Source organism: Dermacentor silvarum, chromosome 3 (assembly GCF_013339745.2).
Source record: "Dermacentor silvarum isolate Dsil-2018 chromosome 3, BIME_Dsil_1.4, whole genome shotgun sequence".
Classification (NCBI taxonomy): domain Eukaryota; kingdom Metazoa; phylum Arthropoda; class Arachnida; order Ixodida; family Ixodidae; genus Dermacentor; species Dermacentor silvarum.
Window position 1 is genome coordinate 169,243,374 of NC_051156.1, and position 19,900 is coordinate 169,263,273.

Here is a 19,900-nt window from a genome sequence, read left to right on the forward strand (position 1 = left end):
GCCGGCTGCGTATATTGAATTTTTTTTTAAATTCGAAAGCTTGCCCTTAGGCATAATACAAAGCATATCAAAAATACACGAACAGACTTGACTCATGGAAAAAAATCGAGAAGTGAACGATGATACGGTCCATGAATCCAACGTTCAAGGTCGGGTGGGCGGCCAGGCCGAAGGCCTGTTGCTCGTAGGTGGCTGAGACAGCTTAGGTGAAGTCCTGGGCACGTCCATAATAGGTGTGTCGCTGTCACATTTTGAATTGTAGTGTCACAAAATGGTCAAGATGTATCATAGGGACCGTGGTACTGTTGTGCCCAGCGAGCGGTCACAGACGGGGTGAGCGCGACCCCGACACGCAGCCTCCGCGTATATTGAATATCTAGAAGGCACAGCGCCTATAGCTAGCAACCGCGGTTGAACGCGATTGGCTGAAACGCCACCGGCGACGCCCTGAGGTCACACCGTATAGCAACGCGCAGCCATATTGTGCTTGGTGCCCGCGACAAACGCCCCGCGACAGATTATGTTCCCAACCTTAGGTTAGGTTAGGTTGGGTTAGGCGGCGCACAGTACTCTCACAGAGGTTGCTAAGGCCGTCATGGTGTCGATCGTCGCCGGCGACATTTCAGCTGTGCCTTCGGGATATTCAATACACGCGCCCCGGCTCTGCTGCCGAGCCGATTGGGCAGAGCGGGACTAGCCACCGTAGCGGGACGGTGCATGCGTCCATGTGGCTTCGTCGTTTTTGCAGTCAAACGCACTGCGCGTCCCTCACGTCTCTGGAGACCTCATAACACTTCGCGCGCGTGCCGCGCGCATGGGCCGTCGATAGCGTGACTGCAGGGCGACAGCGTGGACACGCCTCGAGTTTCCGTTAATTGTTATCGCACTTACTGAACCAGTAATCACAAGAATAAACATACATTGGGACAACCATTGCATGCTATCGCGTTTGCTGAGTATGCAATGCAGTGCGTTCGGCGCAAATTAGGCTGTCCATTGCCATCATTCGCGTGGATACGGTGGCTATAGAAGGGGAGGTTTGAGCTACGGCAGCGGCCGGAGTGAGTCGCTTCACTGGCTGAGAATATTGCTACGTAGGAAATGCCACCACTTTTCCGCTTCTGCCAGAATTGTCTGCATGGGGAAAGAGCAATGCAAGGAATCGTGATTCGCCGATGCGAAAATGATTCTAGACATGCCATCAAAAGTTATGTGACATATTTGACGATTCATTCTTACAAAATTCAACTATCGAAAAACAAATGAGTGGGGCTTTAAAGATTATTCAACGAAGTGAGAAAATTTCATTTGTCGTTTGCCATGCTTCGATGTAGAGCACCGGTAGCAATTAAAAAGCTAAACAGAATAATTAATACACTAGAACTGAATTCGTAAAAACAAAAAGAAGAACAAGTACTGATATTGCACAAGAACACGTGAAATTCCAGCAACAGTCATCTCGCAGTAGTTTACGCAGTCGTGCGACTATAGTCTTTACAAAAGAACTCGAACATTGTGTACCGCATGCTCATGTGAAATTGATTAGGTATATACGTTTCGAGAACGGACGAGTACAGATATAGGTAACACGTCGTGGCTTCAAGTACCGCATTCTGTTTCTCTTTTCTTTTGTTGCCTTGTTTTCGACTTGGACAATAAAATTTAACCATGTAATAAAAACATTTTATCGCATTATTTGTCACCATATATCTCGCTGACCACCATGTTAAGCTTATTGCCTGCCCAAGATAACGCCACAAGTCAGTAGTGCTGCCTAGTTTCAGCTTTTAAAAACTAAGGAACGTGTGAGAACGTGTCAACCTTGTCAGAGTTGAGCAAGCATGGACGATTTTCTGTGCTTGTCATTTCCATTTAAATGTTTTGAACATTTCGTACTCATGCTATTATTAACTCATTTTTATTGCTGTTGTCTTCCCCACCAAAGGGTGCGTAAAGAAGTGCATTTAACCATAATGAAGTGATAAAGTCCAGTCGCACAGCTTGGTAAAAAAGGCAGAACGGCAGAATAAGGAAAGGCAGAACAAGGAACACGACCCTGCGCTCTCCGGCGAATTACTGCTTCACGCGGCACGCTCTCAGCGTTGCTCCTATACCTTCCACTTCTAGCGCGGGCTTCTCTTTTCCCCGTTGTTTTCAAGCACTTCTAGTGTTTTCAGTAGGTTGACATAGTCACGTGAATGCCCTTAAAGGGATTGACAACTATCTAGGATGTGTGATGAGACGTTGATGGAAATGAAATGGATCGAACACGCTGTTCACTATTTAGGTAGGAATCTTTTAAATTAGCAAATACATTCTAAAAAAACCATAAGTGGCGCGAGCTGGCGCTGAAGCCTTGGTGCTTCGGATGTAGTCTATCAGATTACTGTACGTAAGTTGGCTGTTAATTAAGTACCACATACTTGTTGCTTAATATTGCAGTTCATATATTATTATGATTTCGCGCTGTATTCTGTGCCTATATTACGAAGTAAAAAAAAATTGGTCAATCCGTTGTGTGTCTAATCTTGGAAAACGCTAGCGGTGAGGTGCGCTTACGTTTTGCTCTCGTACGGGTACTGCAAGGCGGCGAGCAGGCGCGCCTCCGTCTTCTTTTGAATCATACCCGACCGGTACTGCTTCTGGTAGCTGACCTGCAAAATGTTGGAATGTTTCTATGGCAATCACCCTGCCTTTGACTAGAACTTAGATTCTGGAGTTTTATCTGCAATAAACCGCGATGTAAGTGTGATGCAAGTTGTAGTATAGGGGACTGTAGAATGATATTTACCGCCTGTGTCTTTTTTTTTTTTTTTACGTGCACCAAATGCGGCGGTAAACGATCATTCTCGCTTTCCGCCCCCATCGGAATACGGCCGCGGCAACCGGTATTGAACTCGCGAAGTCATGCTGAACTGCGAAACACCATAACCACTGTGCTATATACGAGTACCGCGTTAATTGGGTACCTGGAACTACCGTTGAAGTGGGAACTGCTGTTGAAGTGGGAACTAGGCGTCGCAGGACAAAGCGATTTCGCGAAAAGGCAGCTCTGCGGCAAGTGCCTGTCTAGTTTTATTTATTTATTATAGTGCGGTTGACAAAACGTCATTATCAGGATGCTGGAGACGAATGACAACGTCAACGGTGCACGGGCCCAACTCCGATATATGCCACTTATTCAAATACATGTAAAACGCAGAGATGCTTTTCTGAGATGTGCCCTGGGCCGATTTCAATTAAATTTGTTGCATTTGAGAGAGAAATTTCAATTATAGTGACTGTTTGAAACAGAATTTTGATGTAGGGCTTGAATGTTTTTTTTTTTCAAAAATTGCGGAGATATCGGCAAGTTTGAAAAACAAATAGAAGCGCGAAGTTTACAAATCCGTATAACCATGCACCAAGAACAGGTATCGCAGTTCTGTAAACTGTACTCGTTAGAACATTCAAAGCGGGGAAATTTGATATGTTTGTTCCTATGAATTTAGGAACATGAATTTGTTCCTACGTCTGCAGGAATTTCGCAATACTTCTACTGAAATATTAGTGGTGAGCTTAATCGCCATGTATTACATATAGAATCTGTCTGTCTGCTTTAGATGTACTATTAGATGCAACTTACAGAATTGTTAAATCCTTTCTCATTGCTTAGTACAGAGTTTTAAACATGATGGTTTCGTTTCCCTAAAATTTGCGATTGTCAACAGTGTTTATAAAAATACCGACCGCTTAAATTAGAAATCCGCTTCTAGCAGTCACTAGATTTTAACTTTGTTTTAAACGCAACCAGCTTCACAAAATTTAGTGCAGTGGTTGCCGAGAAAAACAAATTTTCCTTTACCGTGTATTTAGATAGAAGCCCATTGTAAAAAATTACGGGGGATGCTTAGAACGTTCTAAGAATGTGAAGGCGAAAGCCTAGTTGGTCCCACAGCAGTGGACAATGAAGCTCTGAGCCCACGCGGCGACGTATACTATGTGAAGAGCCTCTCTGAAGAGTCTGTGCATGCGAAGAAGCGACTTGCTTGCTCGATCCTAATGCTCCGCTTGGGCTTTTAATAAACAACGCTTCATGACGTACTATGTAATGAGGGAAACTTGCTAAATTTAAGAATATTTGGATGTCGACATTGTTTTAAAATAATTGTGATAACGGCTGTTCATTATTGCATAACTATTCCAAAGCTATTCGATATTCAATTCAATTTGCTCGTGGCACTATTTGATTCGTATTCGATTCTGTCTCAAAAATCACTGTTCGCACAAATTGCCAACCAGGACCCATTTTTTTAAGCCTCTTGTTCAGAAGTTACGTATTGCCTTCTTTTTATTTAGGTTGGGGACTTGCGCAAACAGTTGTGTAATTGTGTTTGTTTCTTTTTTCAATAAAAACGTCGTGTAAGGCAGACATAAAAAGTATAGAAGTAATGAAAATTTGATTTTTTGAGACTCAGAATCAGAACATTGTGCCATTGCGTGAGCCGCTTTTGCACCTTGCCTCAGTTAAATTTTATTCATGCTGAAAAAAATTAAAAAAAAAATAAACAAGAAGAAGGACGTGCACTGCAAAATTAAGCTCGGTGCCGATGTATGTATGAATGTTTGTCGTGTAGATATTTCGTTGAAATAATGAAATAGCCGGGACCCCCTCTGGCTATCCTTCTCTGACCCAGCTTATTACACCGACAAGCTATCTTTTCGGCCGTGCAGCAAAGCTATAAAGCTAAGCCAACCCCGTTAGTCTAATGGATTTGTGCTTGTGGTTGATAGTTACAATCAGGGGCGAAGTTGTTTTAGTTGTGGCAGCTGTACAAAATACCATCTCACGGGATTTTGTGTGTTGCAAGTTTTCAGACACGCAAAGCGATAGGATATTCGGGAGATTATGGATAAAGATAAAGTAACTTAGTTGTGACAAGCGCATGATTAGAACCGGAGCTATGCGTTGGGAACACCAATGTCTGAGCCACTTCTAGACATCGAAGAGCGCAACCTGAAAAGCCAAACGTGAAAGGCAGCGACAGAGAGCTTGTGATGAAGTTTGGTGCGCACGCGTAAACGGGGAAAAATGTGAGAAGCGGGGTAAACCATGTGCGTGGACAATGACGCCAATGGCTTTTCCCACTTTGTTATATTTTGTCACTAAGCTGGCAGCGCACGCGTGACTGCAGCCCCAAGTAGCTGCCCCGATCGTATGAGCGTGCTTTCCTAACATGTCCTCCAGTTTCGCATATTCAGTGGAGAGGCCGCGGAGCTTTTATTTCTTCTTTTCTCTTCTTTTTTTTTGCCCCTACACGGTCAGGAACTTGAGATACACCGTCAGAAAGTGAAGTACGCACGAATACGGCAGTGCTGCGCCCCCATATTTCCTGTGGTTTCTTGGCAAAGGTAGTGAGACGCTGTCGGATTTCCTTAAGCGTATAGCTGAGTGAGGGTATCGGAGGGGGGGGGGGGGGGGGGCAACCGATATGTTGATATGCGCTGTTCAGCCTGAATGCCTTTGAGAATTAAGTTTTCGGAATGCTGTAGCATTTAGGCGTCGCTACCCGACTGGTCGGACGCCATCGACATGTGCGCTACAAGGATTGTTTATGGAGAGCACGCTTTCCACAAGGCTGAATTAGCCGCAAAATGAAGCTACAGTAAGAAGTTCTAATTTATCTTTATTTGACAAGCAGTCGTGGTACAAGATCACGACAGTGCTACAAGTCACCCGCATGGGCCCTTCAAGGACAACCAGGACGCGTTTCTGTCGACGTTGTTACGTTGACAATTAATTAATCAACCAGCGGGTGAACAAGAAAAGCCTAAGCCGGGAGCCAACGTTTCGAACAGATGGTTTGCCTTAATTGTCAGGGGGGAAAGTTGTCGAAACGTTAGCTCCCTTCACTCGTTCGCAGACTGTTGGACAATTGAAGTTTCAATCCTTCTGCGACACCGTTTTGTCATGTTCATACTAAAATGCAGCACCGAAGCTGGATGCATTTTAATGCACTCGTAAAGCGATATCGGGAGATGAAAGTAATGCGCTATAGTGTCGATGCCTACACTCACCCTTTGTATGCGGATGGCGTTTTCGATAGCAAACTCGTAAGCCTTCATGTTGATGGCCTCCTGGTCGGCACTCAAATTGTCAATTAAGTGTTCATTCTGGAAAAAGAAAGAAAGAAAAAAAGGTCTGTCATCAGTTTGCAGACTACTGGTTCGTAAAGTCATATTCCTAAATCCTGCGAACTTAAAACGACCGCACGGTACGTCTGAGATGTATGTACATTTGACTGAGAAGAATACACCAGTACGCGTATGCACCAGCAAACAAATGCACGCTAAAACTAAATTACAAAAATGTCACAGTTTCGCCCTAAGGGCGAAGCAATGAATGCGATAGCAACACAGCAATGTCATACGATGTAAGGTGAGCGGCTTTGGTAGCAATATGAATTGTAGTAAACATGAGCTGATTAAGTAAGCAGGTGTGCTGTGGCGTAAGTAGACCGACATGAAGAGAGACTCGATGACCACGAGAAGGCGCGTGTGAAACGGTGGTGTTGATGAGAAGCGCTTCCCGTGGGCAGCGCGCGTGCGAAGGGACACACCTGTAGCGCTGCACTGCCGATCCGGGCAGCATTACATGTGTAGCGTGCGTTGGAAAATGTGGCCCGACTATTACTAAGTGAATGAACAAGCGTGGTGTGAGCGCGCACAAACAAACATGAATAGATCACACTGAATGACTGCAGACAACGACTGTCAAAACGCTGGCAAAGCAGCGGGCGAAGGTACGTGCGGTCTATCGCTTCAACGGAAACTGAGCGGCCAGTGCATAAAGGTCAGAGCCGTGTGGAGATAAGAGACGGTGCGGCGAGCGACGAGCGCGGTTGCTGGCAGAGGAAAATGCGCCCCCCCCCCCCCCCCCCCCGCTCCCTCCGGCGCTCGCTTCCCGCTTCGTTGCTTGCGCGTGGCAGATTGAGTGCGTTCGCTCTCCGTGATAGCGCGCGTCCCCGCACGCTTCCGCTCGGGCATACGGCGCGCGGTGAAGATTTTATCTATACGGAACCTCACGGCGACGGCGACGACGACGGCAGAAATCCGGTTGAAGTGTCCATATAATTGCTATCGCAATAAAAAATACAATTCTGTAGTTTTACGTGCAGCTGCGCTCGGGATTGAACCCCGACCCCGCGCTCGGCAGCAAAGCGCACTGAGCTATACTGCGTGTAAGCACGGTCGCGCTCAGACACAAGCACATATACACACAATGACCATTGGACCGCTTTGCCTGGCCGTTCATCAAGTGCACTAGTTAAGGCGATACGGATATCTTACGGAATGGCGCTTACCTGCACAAACAGAAGTGTGCAATATGCACAGACGCACGTATTGGAAGTTAACTACAGCGTCTGGCAAAAGTCATCATCCAGGTGAACGACCAATGGAGTTTTTTTGTAGCCGGTAAAATATTTAAACGTGCTACTTCCAGGTACTGGTAAATTGTACAGCCGAAATTCGATTTACTGAAATCCGATTCAACAAAATTTTCAATTTAACGAAGTGTTTTCGATTCCTCTGCACATATCACCATAAAGCGATATATGCGTTGAGAAGCCTGAAGTAACGAAGTAAATTCAACGTTTCGTCCAATTCAACCAAGTTTTGGAGGGAAGATATGGGTAAACAATGGGGGAAATATGAGCATGTGTTGAGTTTTAGTTAAGGCGACGTACGCCATTCGCTCGTTAAGAAGGTTCGCCGCTCCCACGAAGAAACACAAAACGTGCTCAACGGTAATCGCTGTCTACGATAAGTGAGATAAGTGTGTACGTAGGTAAACGTCCACCTTTTATTGCTTTCGAATAAATATGTGTTATCCACACGAGTGCTTCAAACGTGTTCGATTCAACGTACTTCTCGATTTAACCAAAATGTCACATCGACTTCGTTAAATCGAAGCTTAATGTGTAACTCAAGCTAACTCACTGAACATTATAGGTTCCACTTCAGGCACTGCAGAAGCGTCTGTGCTGGAAGCAGCAAAGAAGAAGCGCTACATCCGTGGTAAATACACGAAGAAACCAGCAGCAGGTGAGCAACGCGTATCGAATTCAGATCGCATTGTTTCACACAACGTGTACTCTCACGTTTTCTCTCTTGCGTTCGGTAAACGCTATAGTAGACCCTTTCCACGACGCCAGATGCTATTTACCCACCGTGGTCACTGCAGAACGCAAGGTCATCGGTTCGATTCCAGATCACCGTGCCGCCCGTGCGCTTAGGTTTTCGGTGCCTGCCAGCAATTTTAGGTAGTAGGGCGGTAAAAACTATCAACAGTCGTCGAACAAGATACGTCTCCGGATCGCAACGAGTAAAGTTGCCCTGAAGAAGACAGTCTTCTTGTCTAAACGTTGGCTCTTGTTCGACCACACTTGATCATGTATATAGTTTCCATTTCCATCGGCGCCTGCGTGTTGTAAGGTGGTAAGAAGTACAATCCGAAGCTCTGCACTATGGCGTCTCTCGTAGCCATAGGTGTATATCTTTAGAAACTTGAAAGACACCTACGATTATTACAGATACGATAATTTTCCTGACTGTTGCGAGAAGCAGCGCCGATGTAACGCGCATGGTACGCCACCGTCAGCCAGAAAAGCGCCAATGCGTGACGCGGTGCATTCGTATTTATTTAATTTGCAAGTGGTCCTTATGCAAGTGTGTACGTTAACTTCGCAGTCCTATGAATGACGGATTATTTTCGCTTCGTGTGAATCATCAGTATGTCGTTGAGTAGACCTATATTACCAGCTGTAGGGGCATGCCCTTAAGTGGAACCTATTAAAATACATGTACATACATGTCAAACGAAGAAAAAGTCTGGACATCCACTAAACAGATTTCAATTAAATTCATTGCATTAAGGAGAGAAAGCCGAATTCTATCGACTCTAGAAAGTATGATCTTTATTTCATGCTTGATTTTTACGAAAATTGCAAAAAAAATTTAAAAAAATGAGCAGTGTTCAAATAAGGGCTTTCACTGGAACCAACATTATGACAAGGGAACTTATCATTATCGGCGTGGAAATCAGTAATTTAAACAAGAAAATCACGTGTGGCACATACCCGCATTGGATATGCGGGTATGAGTCAGGGATATGCGGGAATTAGCAGAAACTCGTGAAAATTGCTTCCGAAACGCCAGTCCGGTACCAGGGCACCGCAAGAGAGGGCACCAGTGGCGCCACCACCCCACAATCGCTCGATTCGTCCTCACTTGTGCTAGAATAGCACAAGAATAACATAACAGAATCAGCGGCGCATCACTGCTTCGCAATTCTCCAGGTTTCGCGTTAGTGGAGCTGCATTAGCACTGGATTTGAACTACACAAGCGCAAATTTGAGCAGGATTGGAGCTATATTAAGCGCTGGATTTGAGCAGAGTTTGAACTACACAAGCGCACGATTTAAATTTACGTGCGCTGTTTAGCGCATGAAAGAACGGCGCAAGAAAGTTGAACGCGTCACCCGATGGTCTGATGCGTAGGTCAGTCCGACAGCAGTATATAATTTTCACCTTTCGTATATCTTTCTTTCTTTCTTCTTTCTTTCTTTCTTTCTTTCTTTCTTTCTTTCTTTCTTTCTTTCTTTCTTTCTTTCTTCTCTCTCCCTTTCATTCCTTCTTTATTGTCCCTGGCTCATACCCGAATATCCAATGTGGGTATGCACCACGCGTGATTTTTTTTTCATTGAATGTTGCAACGATCCTTCATCTGGTGCCTGGCGGACGGACAAGCTCTATACGTGCTTATTAGGTTGGCCAGCCATCTCAGCTTGCGTATCTATATAGGCAATAAAGTTGATTTGACTTGCTTTGCTGAGAAAACAAATTGAAGGACGCTTAAGCTTCGCCTTTAATAGTAGAACCCGATAGCGTTATCGGGACCCGTTCGCATCGCATCGTTCGCATACGGCAAGTAGGCTTCATTCACTGCAACACTGAACGTGGGAAAGCCAGCTTACAAAGACCAAGCTTACACCGATCCCCCTTAAAGTCGGCTTCACTTTAAAACAGAAATGCATTGCTGGAAAGACGTTTTGCCAGGGGCAATATAAGTGGTCTTATATTAAAATGTGAAGGCCCTAGCACTTTTTTATTATTTTATTAATTGTTTGCTATTGCTCCGACGGGCGCGCGTGTCCAAAACGAATTAGCAGGCGAAGTCCCAATTTGAGCGCGATACCTGCCTAGGATGCGAGCGCCATCTGGATATCATTTTGACAAGTAAAATACCCAAACGCGAGGCTGTAGGTCTGGTAGAAATGCTGGAAAAGGGGGGTTTGTGTTTGAGTTTCCTCGTAGCAGAATTAGGTTTTCTCGAACAATTAGATTACAATCCGACGCCGATTGGTAAACAGTCCGACGGCGAATCCGACGCCGAATGGTAAAGTCGTACTTTACCATTTTTCGGACGAATTTCACTGTGAGAAATTCAATTTTTGTTAACCAAAACCTTGCAGCATGTGGAGGGCCTGCGCGGTCAGGATACCCGCCGACATCGCACGCCGGTTGCCGACGCCAGATTTTCTGCGACATGGGGCCCTTAACGCTATCGCGTTAAAAAAATTATTTCGACGCATGAAGTTCTCAAGACAGTAACACTTCAACGAAAACAGCTATTGCAGTTATGCTACAAAACATCATCAAATTCGGTACAGTGGGAATTTGATTTCAATAGGAGTTCCAGAGCTAAAATATTCCTTTTTAGTGACGATTTTTCTCTCCCTCTCTATTTAGTTTTGTATGGACGTCCTAAGACTTGTATCATGAAAACTATCATGGAAACTAGAGGCTTTTACAACTTCTATCAGTGAATATTAAGAGGTGTCGAGCACTTTTATTCTCATTCCACTTAGATTTCAGCTACGATTTGTCAATTCTTGCTAATATTTTGACTTACCTAAATGGAACGGCGTTCCACATAAAATCACAAAATATTTGGACTGACGTCCCAGACATTAATTCATTGAATAATTAATTCATTCATTGTATTTCTGCACTTTGTACGTACAAAATAAATGCAGGGAACATGGACAAAACGCTTGATTTATGACAGCTTGGCGAGCTCCATGTACCCGGGCATATGCTAGCAGACAGTTTTCAAAACAGTTTGAAATTCTTTAATTCTTAAGTACACATAATTTGTTCTTTGTGATTTTATGTACGACTTTGTTCAATTTAGGTAAGTGGGAAATATTTGTAAAAAAAATAACGCTTATAGCTGTAACATAAGCGGAACGAGATCTAACGTGTGTTACGGTTGAATAGGCGTGTTGCTATAACCCATGACAGCTACACTATGTTTCACGTAACTTGGGCCAAACTTTTAAAATATGCAAATGCGACGTAGCTGGACAGAACCGAGGTAATGTCGTTTGCCGTCGCTCGGAAACACTGAGATTATTTTATTGCATTCCGCCTAATTATATAATTAGTCCTAATAACATAACCAACTTCTCAATTATTATATAATTAGACTAAAAGTGTGAATGAGAAAATTGTACAGAAGCATTAGAAACTCTCGATACAGCTTTATGTTGCTTAATACCTGCTACATAAAAGTGTTTTTCTGAACGTGAAAGATGCCCGCGAATACACGCAAAGTGCCTCGAGCGACCAGTCGCGCGGAAATCTTGCGTCTATTCGTGGCCATCTTTCACGTTGGAAAAAAAAAAAAAAAAAAAAAACGCTTTTATGTAGCACGTATTGAGCAACATAAATCTGTATCGAGAGTTTCTAAGTTGATTAATTAATTAAGAGTAATTATGCAATTAGGCTGAATGCAAAAAGTTATCCGAATATCTCCAAGCGACGCCAAACAATATTACCTTGGTTTTTTCCATCTATACGTAGCATTTGTGTATTTTTTAAAGTTCGGCCCAAGTTGCGTGACAGCCCATATAAGCACACACACACACAACCGGTGGCACATAAATACTGACCGCGACTCCGTCGGCGTCCCTCATGGCGGCCAGTTGCACGGCGGTCGATCCCTTGGCCGACCGCTTGCGCAGGTCGGTGACGTAGGTGCGCCCGGTGACCCAGCGCCAGTCGACGGGCACGAACCGCGCCTCGGCGCGCTCGGCGTGAGCCGCCACGCGGGAAGTGTGGCGCAGGTAGCGCAACGCGTTCGCCAGCGTCAGCCGCTCCAGCTCCGAGTCGCTCACGTATCCTGCAGCGATCACCCAACTGAATTTCACGCACAAATCCATCATTACGTGTCTCATTAGTTCGAAGACAAGCTCGCGTATTCTTCTTTATTCTTGTATACGTGCTTTTCTTTTTATACGCAGTGCTTCGTTCTGACCTTTGCGTTTATGTAGCATGCTCTCGTGTTGCTTGCACACTAACGCAGCTTCGTGCTTCGTATGCATGCTAATGTATGCTGTGGCGTTGGGCTGCTAAGCACGAGGTCGCGGGATCGAATCCCGGCCGCGGCGACCGCATTTCGGCGTGCCTCATAATCAGATCGTGGTTTTGGCTCGTAAAACCCCACAATTTAATTTTTAATGCTGTGTAACGTTTGATTTAACCCATGAAGGCAATTTGGGTACCCACCCCCGGGAATGTCTTGCACTGAGACGGCACTACTATATATAAAAATTGGCAACGCAGTAACAAAATCGAATCGCTTCGAAAAAAAGGACGATATCAGTAATCATTTCGTTGATATACGAAAAAAAAAAGATACATTTGGGGAGTATCTCGGGAGAGGTTTAGCGCTGTGGTAAATAACACTCTGGGGATTCCCGAGCAGTTTCGTTGTTTCAATACATAGGTAACGTTGAAATATACGTAGGTGACGTCATGACTCGGCGCGCGCTGAAACCTTAAAAAAAAAAAAAAAAAAAAAACGTGCCGAGAACGGCAGCGACCGGCATTGCTCACTTCACCAGAGCCTGCGTTTGTCACAGTTCGGCAACTTACCGATGAATGTCAAGATGTTTTCGAACAGCATCACGTTGATCAAGTCTACGAAAATCATGGCACTTGCGACGTGGATGATTCCCTGCAGAAAGAATCATTACCGATAAATGAGATCGTAACTCGAGGCGCTCATTATTGTAGCGCGAATTTATGATAACGAAAGCGCTTTGCATTGATATGCTTGACCGCGGAGCCAAATTACATTCACAAAACACGTTAATAATTACAGTTCTAGCTGAAAGTAATTCCTTAACCTTAAACTGCCCCAACACAGTTCCGTATCAAGGAAAACTTAAACAACTTAATCACCTTTATTTTTGGTCATAACATTTGTAAAACAAAACAGCGATATGTTGTTAAAACTTATTTACATAGCAATTATTGATTAGTGATCGGTTTGCTGAACTATCTGCAACTGTAAAAAGCTTACTCAGGCCTATCAGAAACACTACTATAGGCTACGCGTAAAGTTCCTTGTATTAATTAAAAATTTGTGGTATCCCTCAGCTATTAAACGTGGAATACTACATGTTTGAGTGACTGCTTGTGTAATAGGGAGTAGAGTAAAGGGGCGAGATGCACATTTAAGTTAGTCTAGTTATATTTCATATGCGTTTAGCTCGGAGTGGTTGTTTTCTAAGCACGGGGGGGGGGGGGGGGGGAGGTATGTAATCAGAGTGACCGAGCAAGCTAGGGCAGCACCAGTCAAAGATGTTGTACTTGAGCGTAAGTGTTGTCCGTCCGAGTTTCATCAGAGATATGCTCGTACCCGCGTGGCCTCCCCGATGGAGACGTTGAGCAGTCTCAGGTAGTGTAAGGACAGGAAGATGCGGTAGGAGCCGCGCATGCCCAGCCAGATGAGGATCAACGCCTGGGCGAGACGCGACGAAGAGCGCACCGACGACAGGAACGGCAGCATGCACACCACCGACACGGCACTGCACGTGCGCATAGACTTGTATAGACTCGTGTAAGGGCCGCACCCGTGTAAGGGCCGCACCCCCAACTTGGCAGCCCGAAATTTGAAAAAAAAAAAAAAATCCAACGGAGAAGCAATCGAGCTCGGTGCCCCGGCCGATGCCGCGCGCGCGTCAACGAATTTTCGCGCGCTGCGTACTTCCGCGTGCCGCCACTAGATGGCGAAAGCCATCTCGTCATAACTGCGAAAGAAAAGTGCGGCCCTTACGCGAGTCTCTGCAGTATGTTGCCCATTATATGCGCGCTCGCATGCAGCCACGAACTATTTGTCATAGCGTGGCTGTGTGGATAAATATTATTTTAGCTTTCCACCAGTATATTTAAAGCTGGATGCGTTGGGTCCTGATTTATTAATGCGAAACCATTATATGGCCCATGAAGCGGAGAATCCGGCGTCCGTTGTTATCACCCGATGGTACCGAAATCCACGTGACCAAGGGATGACGTCACTTCCCAGCGCTGGACCTGCTGCGGCTCGCACTGCGAAATCCCACGGTGAACAGCCACGGGGTCGGACTTGGCCCACTCCCAAAATTGTATTAAGGTGTATTAAAGAAAATTAAGCTGGATTAAAGTGGATTAAAGTAGATTAATGTAGACTAAGGTGGCTTAAAGTGGATTACGTTAGACTGAGGTGGATTAAGGTTGGTACAAATTAGAGCAAGCCGGAGTAAGTTGAATTAAGGTGGAGTTTTAATTTAAGGTGATAACTTAGACAAGTCCCGATGCGTTCGCATTCAGATCACGTAAGGATACTTAAGTGAATGTCAATTTTCCCGCTGGATCGGTATTGTGACACGCTGACGAAGCGTGCACGATGGATACTGCGCTATTTGCAGGCACAATGAACGAATAGCCGTCATTGTCAAATATTATGCTGTAACTATTTGTCAAAGAAGCGCTCCGGCGAGTATGCCCTTTGCCCTTTGATCAGCGGTGGTATAGAACAGAGGATGTCCCTGAAACCAACGATTCGACAAGGGGACATGCCTTCCGGACGAAGACATGTGCCCTTGTTCCACTGTTCGATGCAATGCCGATCGCTTCGCCTCCATGTCCTTCTGTGAATCTCTGTTTTGTTTGCCTTTCACACTTTTTTGTAATACGCCTTCTCACAGCTTTGATACTTGAAGCACTATAGATACGATCACTATACATCTGACCTTTCACCTCCTGCTTTGTAACACTCCCGCTCCTTCTCTCCACACTCCTTTTCTCCCCTCGTACTTCCACTCTTGCTCCTTGCTGCTATATATACTATACTACATGTCAGTCTGGGTCAGCGCTTGAGCATAGGTTTTGTCCAGCGCACTGACCATGACCACCTAGTGTGTATGTATACCAGGCGCTTCTTTTTATGGGGAACAGCTAAAAAAAATCTTTAGACCCTCCCGTTTTCGCAGATATATAGACAAAGTGGTTAGGCGGACTTTAGCAGCAAGAAAAATTTCAACGATAAGTTCGTTAATCTGGTGAAGTATCTGTCCCAAAAAGCTGCTAAAAAGTGCTTCGGCGTTACACTTAAGATCGTCCCGAACTGTTATACAGAGGCACTCTTTTGGGAAACAGTCAATTGGAACGCCAATGCCTGTCCTGGCTCATTTTGAGGTCTCATATGACTCGAAAGTGGTGCTAGTCTTAGGATTTCTGCTAAGCAGACATGACTTCACTACTTCTTCGCTTCAGTGTGGCAATCGAAGCATGCGCCCTAAAGGTAAAATTATAAACTTAATTATCGAAATTACCGTTTACATTCTTTTGCTGCAACTGTCCGCCTAGCCACGCAGCCTATATCAGCAAAAAATGGCAGGCACTTTTAGATATGACGATTGTTTTTATGTGTTACAAATAAAACGATGTACCTGGTACATAAAGTAACACTCTGACCACGAGTCTTTAACTGCCCTCCCCGGTGGCTACGGCGATGCGTGATTCAGCCAATTGTTCTGCACAGGATCGCCGTACATCACAATGCTCAATGGCGGCTGCAGCCAGCTTGGCCTAAGTAGCCTCGGCATATTTAGGCCTAGAGATTCCCACTAAGGTTACTAGAGGGAATTGTGGCGCTGTTGTCGTTCAGTTGCCATGGGAACGATGCTTAATACATGGATTTGTCTGATCTTCGCGCTTGAGGCTTCAGACAATCTTGTGGCCTTCTTTACTGCTTTATCTGCCTTTTTATTAGCCCTAATTTCGAAGGAATCCTATTTTTCTAAACGTAGAAGGCAAGGAGACTCTGTGGACATGCACAGTCGCTGCAAATTGGGGCATACATAACGCGATATCTCCCTGAACATTTTGCAACGTCTCAAAGCCTTAAGAAGCCACATGAACGAAGTCGAGGCAAATCTACGCATGCACTAACCGCAATTCCCCAGCTGGCTCAACCGCCCAGATTGCATTTCCCGTAGAACGCCAGTGTTCCCTCTAGTAATCATAGTAGGAAATTCTATGTATTTAAGCAGTTCTGCTAGCTTGCATTGTTCCTTTTTTTTTTCCAGACGCAGCTCGCGCTCCAGGGCGTCAACACGGGGCGGAAGTTATGCGCGCGTTCCCTCCAAGCGTATATACGTTTTTTTTTTTTTCATGCATAAGCATTTCTATGGTTACCCAACGAGAAAACTGTCCAAGCGTCTGTCCGTCCTCCGCGTGAGACGATCGCTTTCAAGTTCGCCAGCTGTGGAAGACGACGAACGCGCGAGCACGGGCACGAGCGCGTATATGTGACTACGTGACGTGCGCAATCAGGCACGTACTAGGCACACCTTCAGTGAGCCAGAAGTGTGGAGCAGCCGTGGCTTCGGATCGGAACGTCATCAGCGCACCTGGTGCCGCCACCTGCAGTAGTTTGCTTGCCTCATCAGTTCACGTTGCGCCGCCTTTCACAGCAGTTCGCGTCGCCGCAGCGCTGTCGCATTTACCGTAATCACGCCAAGACGACCGAAGCCGCTGAGCAGTGCTATAGGATTATCCACCAGCAGTACTGAGCACTGAGCACCACGTCGTTACTAAGAAATGCTTACGCATCATTCAGCTAACTCCCTGAGGAGATGCTGCGTAATTTGTTTTAATAACAACGACATTTTTTTTTTTTTTTGAAGCCAACGTACACACTTCTTTTTTGTATGGTTGCATTAAAGGACGAACTCTCCCGCACGTATCAAACGCCAATTTTCCATCTCATCTGAATCCCTATGAGCAACTGCAAGATATATCCCTAGCAAGAGAAGTGTTGGGATGGCCGTGATGGCGTGTCTTCTGAGAAATAGTAATTGTGGCCACTGCTGTATTGCTGGCTCCATAAGCGGTGTCAACGTAACGCCATGCTGTGGTATTTTGCCAGTGCAGAATAGCTGGCTGTATATGGTGATTGGCATCCCACAAATAGTCACCTATAGCTTGCCTAAGCTAACCACGTATTGTAAACATACATATTCTAGTATTTTGCGTGTTTCGATCTTTTCTCTATTCATTAAAACCTCTATATATTGTACGGTTACCTATGCCTGTAACAGCTCCGCTTCTGCCAAACTCTTCCCTGTATTTTCTTACAATATACTTGCTCGTCTCGGCCGCTGACGGGTGATGCTTCCATCCGCATTGAATAACAGCGCTTCAGGAAGGAGGAAGTTTCCTGCGGATCGTCCTGGGTGAATGAATATCTTGACATTCTATTAGGATGTGCTCCGTCATTTCGTCATTTCCGGACTTTTTAAGTGCGTAAGCATTTCTATGGTTACCAAACAAGAAAAACTGTCCGAGCGTTCATCCGTCCTCCGCGTGAGACGATCGCTTTCAAGTTCGCCAGCTGTGGAAGACGACGAACGCGCGAGCAGTGGCACGAGCGCGTATATGTGACTACGTGACGTGTGCAATCAGGCACGCACTAGGCGCACCTTCAGTAAGACAGAAATGTGGCGCAGAAGTGGCTGCGGATCGGAACGTCATCAGCGTACCTGGCGCCGCCACCTGCAGTATATAGTTTACTTGCCTCATCAGTTCACGTTGCGTCGCCTTCCGCAGCAGTTTGTGTCGCCGCAGCGCTGTCGCATTTACCGTAATGGCGCCAAGACGACCGCAGCCGCTGAGAAAGTGCTAGGATTACTAGCAGTGTAGAGTGTGAGCACTCAGCACCACGTAGTTACTACGAAAGGCTTACGCATCATTCAGGTAACTCCGTCCCCCCCCCCCCCCCCCTCTTTTTTTTTTTTTTTCAGTTTGTGCACAGCGAGCATATATAGCGGTCTGTGCGAACCTCTCCCCAAGAAACGCGCCCCTGGAAAGCCGGCAGGATGGGTATGGGTTCTTACTGTACCAGCCTTATATGTGCGATGGTGGGGATCCAACCGCGCACCTCCCACATCCAAGCCGGGCACCCCACCCACTGGGCCACGGCTGCCGTGATCAGGCCATTATCAAAGCCATGGCCAGACTGGAGGCGTCATATCTTTCTTCGTTTCGACATGGATGGTGATCGATGTCGAAAAGCATAGATGATTGGCTACCGATGACGTATATCGCCTTTTAATGGATGGCCCTCTACAGTGACAGCAGACGGTGCGGTACAGCAAGGCGGCCACCCAGAAAAATGTTCTAGCAGGGTGAATATGCACACGCATCTTAGGAACGAAGTGTTAGCAGGAGTAGGAAAGCAATGTCAAACTAACAACGGCATAGTATCGCAGCTAGTCAGCGCTTAATGTAACAAGCGCGTAAGTATGTATGCGCACATTTCTAATAAATTATTGAATACATGTACTCTTTCTTGATTCAATGCTATTTAACAAGTAGCGTCGCTGTTTGCGTCTACGTTCCTCATGTGAGTACATTTTGTCTGTGGCCAAAACAGCGTTTAGCGATCGCTGTTGTTCGTAGGTGACCACCAATCAATCACTCAATCCTTGTGTATATAACGACGGCTTGCTTCCACTCACCGGGACGCGACGGCTACCAAGTACGTCAAGAGCGATGTGCTTATGTCGGCGGCGTTCACATTGGGTGTTATCTCGTGGCCGATATAGAGGGCACACAACAGCAGCGATATCACTTCACTGGTATCATGGAGCACCTCCCAGTACCTGCGTGAAAAGGTGAACCCTGTCGAGGATGCCAATCTATTACACGGCGTGAGCTGTTAAGAATGTAAGGCATATGTCCATGCGGAGAATGCAAGAGACATCGAGATGCGGGCGGAGGGGAGTACCCCAGCGCGCTCCAGTCCAGCCGTGACCGAATGCATGGCAACCGAGATCTGGCAACGTGCGCTGTTAACCGAGCATCGTCAGATCTCAGAGGCCCTGCCAAGTCACGGCCGGTCTTAAGTATGCGCGCGGTTTCTCTTTTCGACCAGCGAATGACTGCCAAGCCGCATGCCTCTACAGCATAAATGACGTTCTTCATTCGCGCAAGCTTGTCTCTGTCGCTGAGCTATTCGAAGAATGATTAGGAACATGGCATCTTGCAAGCACTGGTTACCTCGTGAGGAACGAAGCATAGCACCTGGTTAGCAAGTGTCTAATTCATGCTGCATGGCGCACTGTTTTCTGGCTTGTCTCTGCTGAAAAATACGACGAGAGACTTCTGATCGGATGCATGCACCTCGTTGTGCCAGGTTGCTTTCCTCACGCGACAGACCTCTAGATGCATTTGAGCACGGCCAGAATGTCTGAACACGTTCGCGCGCGCACACGACTCGTGACGCCCTCTAGCGGATAGCGTCAGGACGGCAATGTAGAAACAAGTATGTGTTGTATTTTTGGCGCCCGCTAAGGCCGTAAGAAAAGAGCATGCGCGCGTACTGCAGATCGGCCGTGGCCGAATACACAGCCACAGAGTACACAATATTTGCTCCATCGGCAGCGCTTGCGTTCCAACGTGGATGTGTTTCCTGCAAAGGCCAAAAGGCGGCGCTTGTTCGTGGGTGCGTTCTAGGGTGCCTCGA

The 19,900-nt window shown here is 46.0% G+C and overlaps 1 protein-coding gene across 1 annotated transcript in view; it reads right to left on the bottom strand.

Annotated features, from left to right (window-relative positions):
* Positions 1-2,555: 2,555 nt before the first annotated feature.
* LOC125944404 (uncharacterized) overlaps positions 2,556-19,900 on the bottom strand; it is a 31,433-nt gene continuing 14,088 nt past the window's right edge. The window contains exons 6-11 of the mRNA XM_049664842.1: positions 18,894-19,037; positions 13,751-13,919; positions 12,982-13,063; positions 11,997-12,226; positions 6,058-6,153; positions 2,556-2,654 (exon numbers count right to left, since the gene is read on the bottom strand). Of these exons, the coding sequence (XP_049520799.1) occupies positions 2,556-2,654; positions 6,058-6,153; positions 11,997-12,226; positions 12,982-13,063; positions 13,751-13,919; positions 18,894-19,037 (820 nt within the window). The remainder of the gene's footprint in view (positions 2,655-6,057; positions 6,154-11,996; positions 12,227-12,981; positions 13,064-13,750; positions 13,920-18,893; positions 19,038-19,900) is intronic.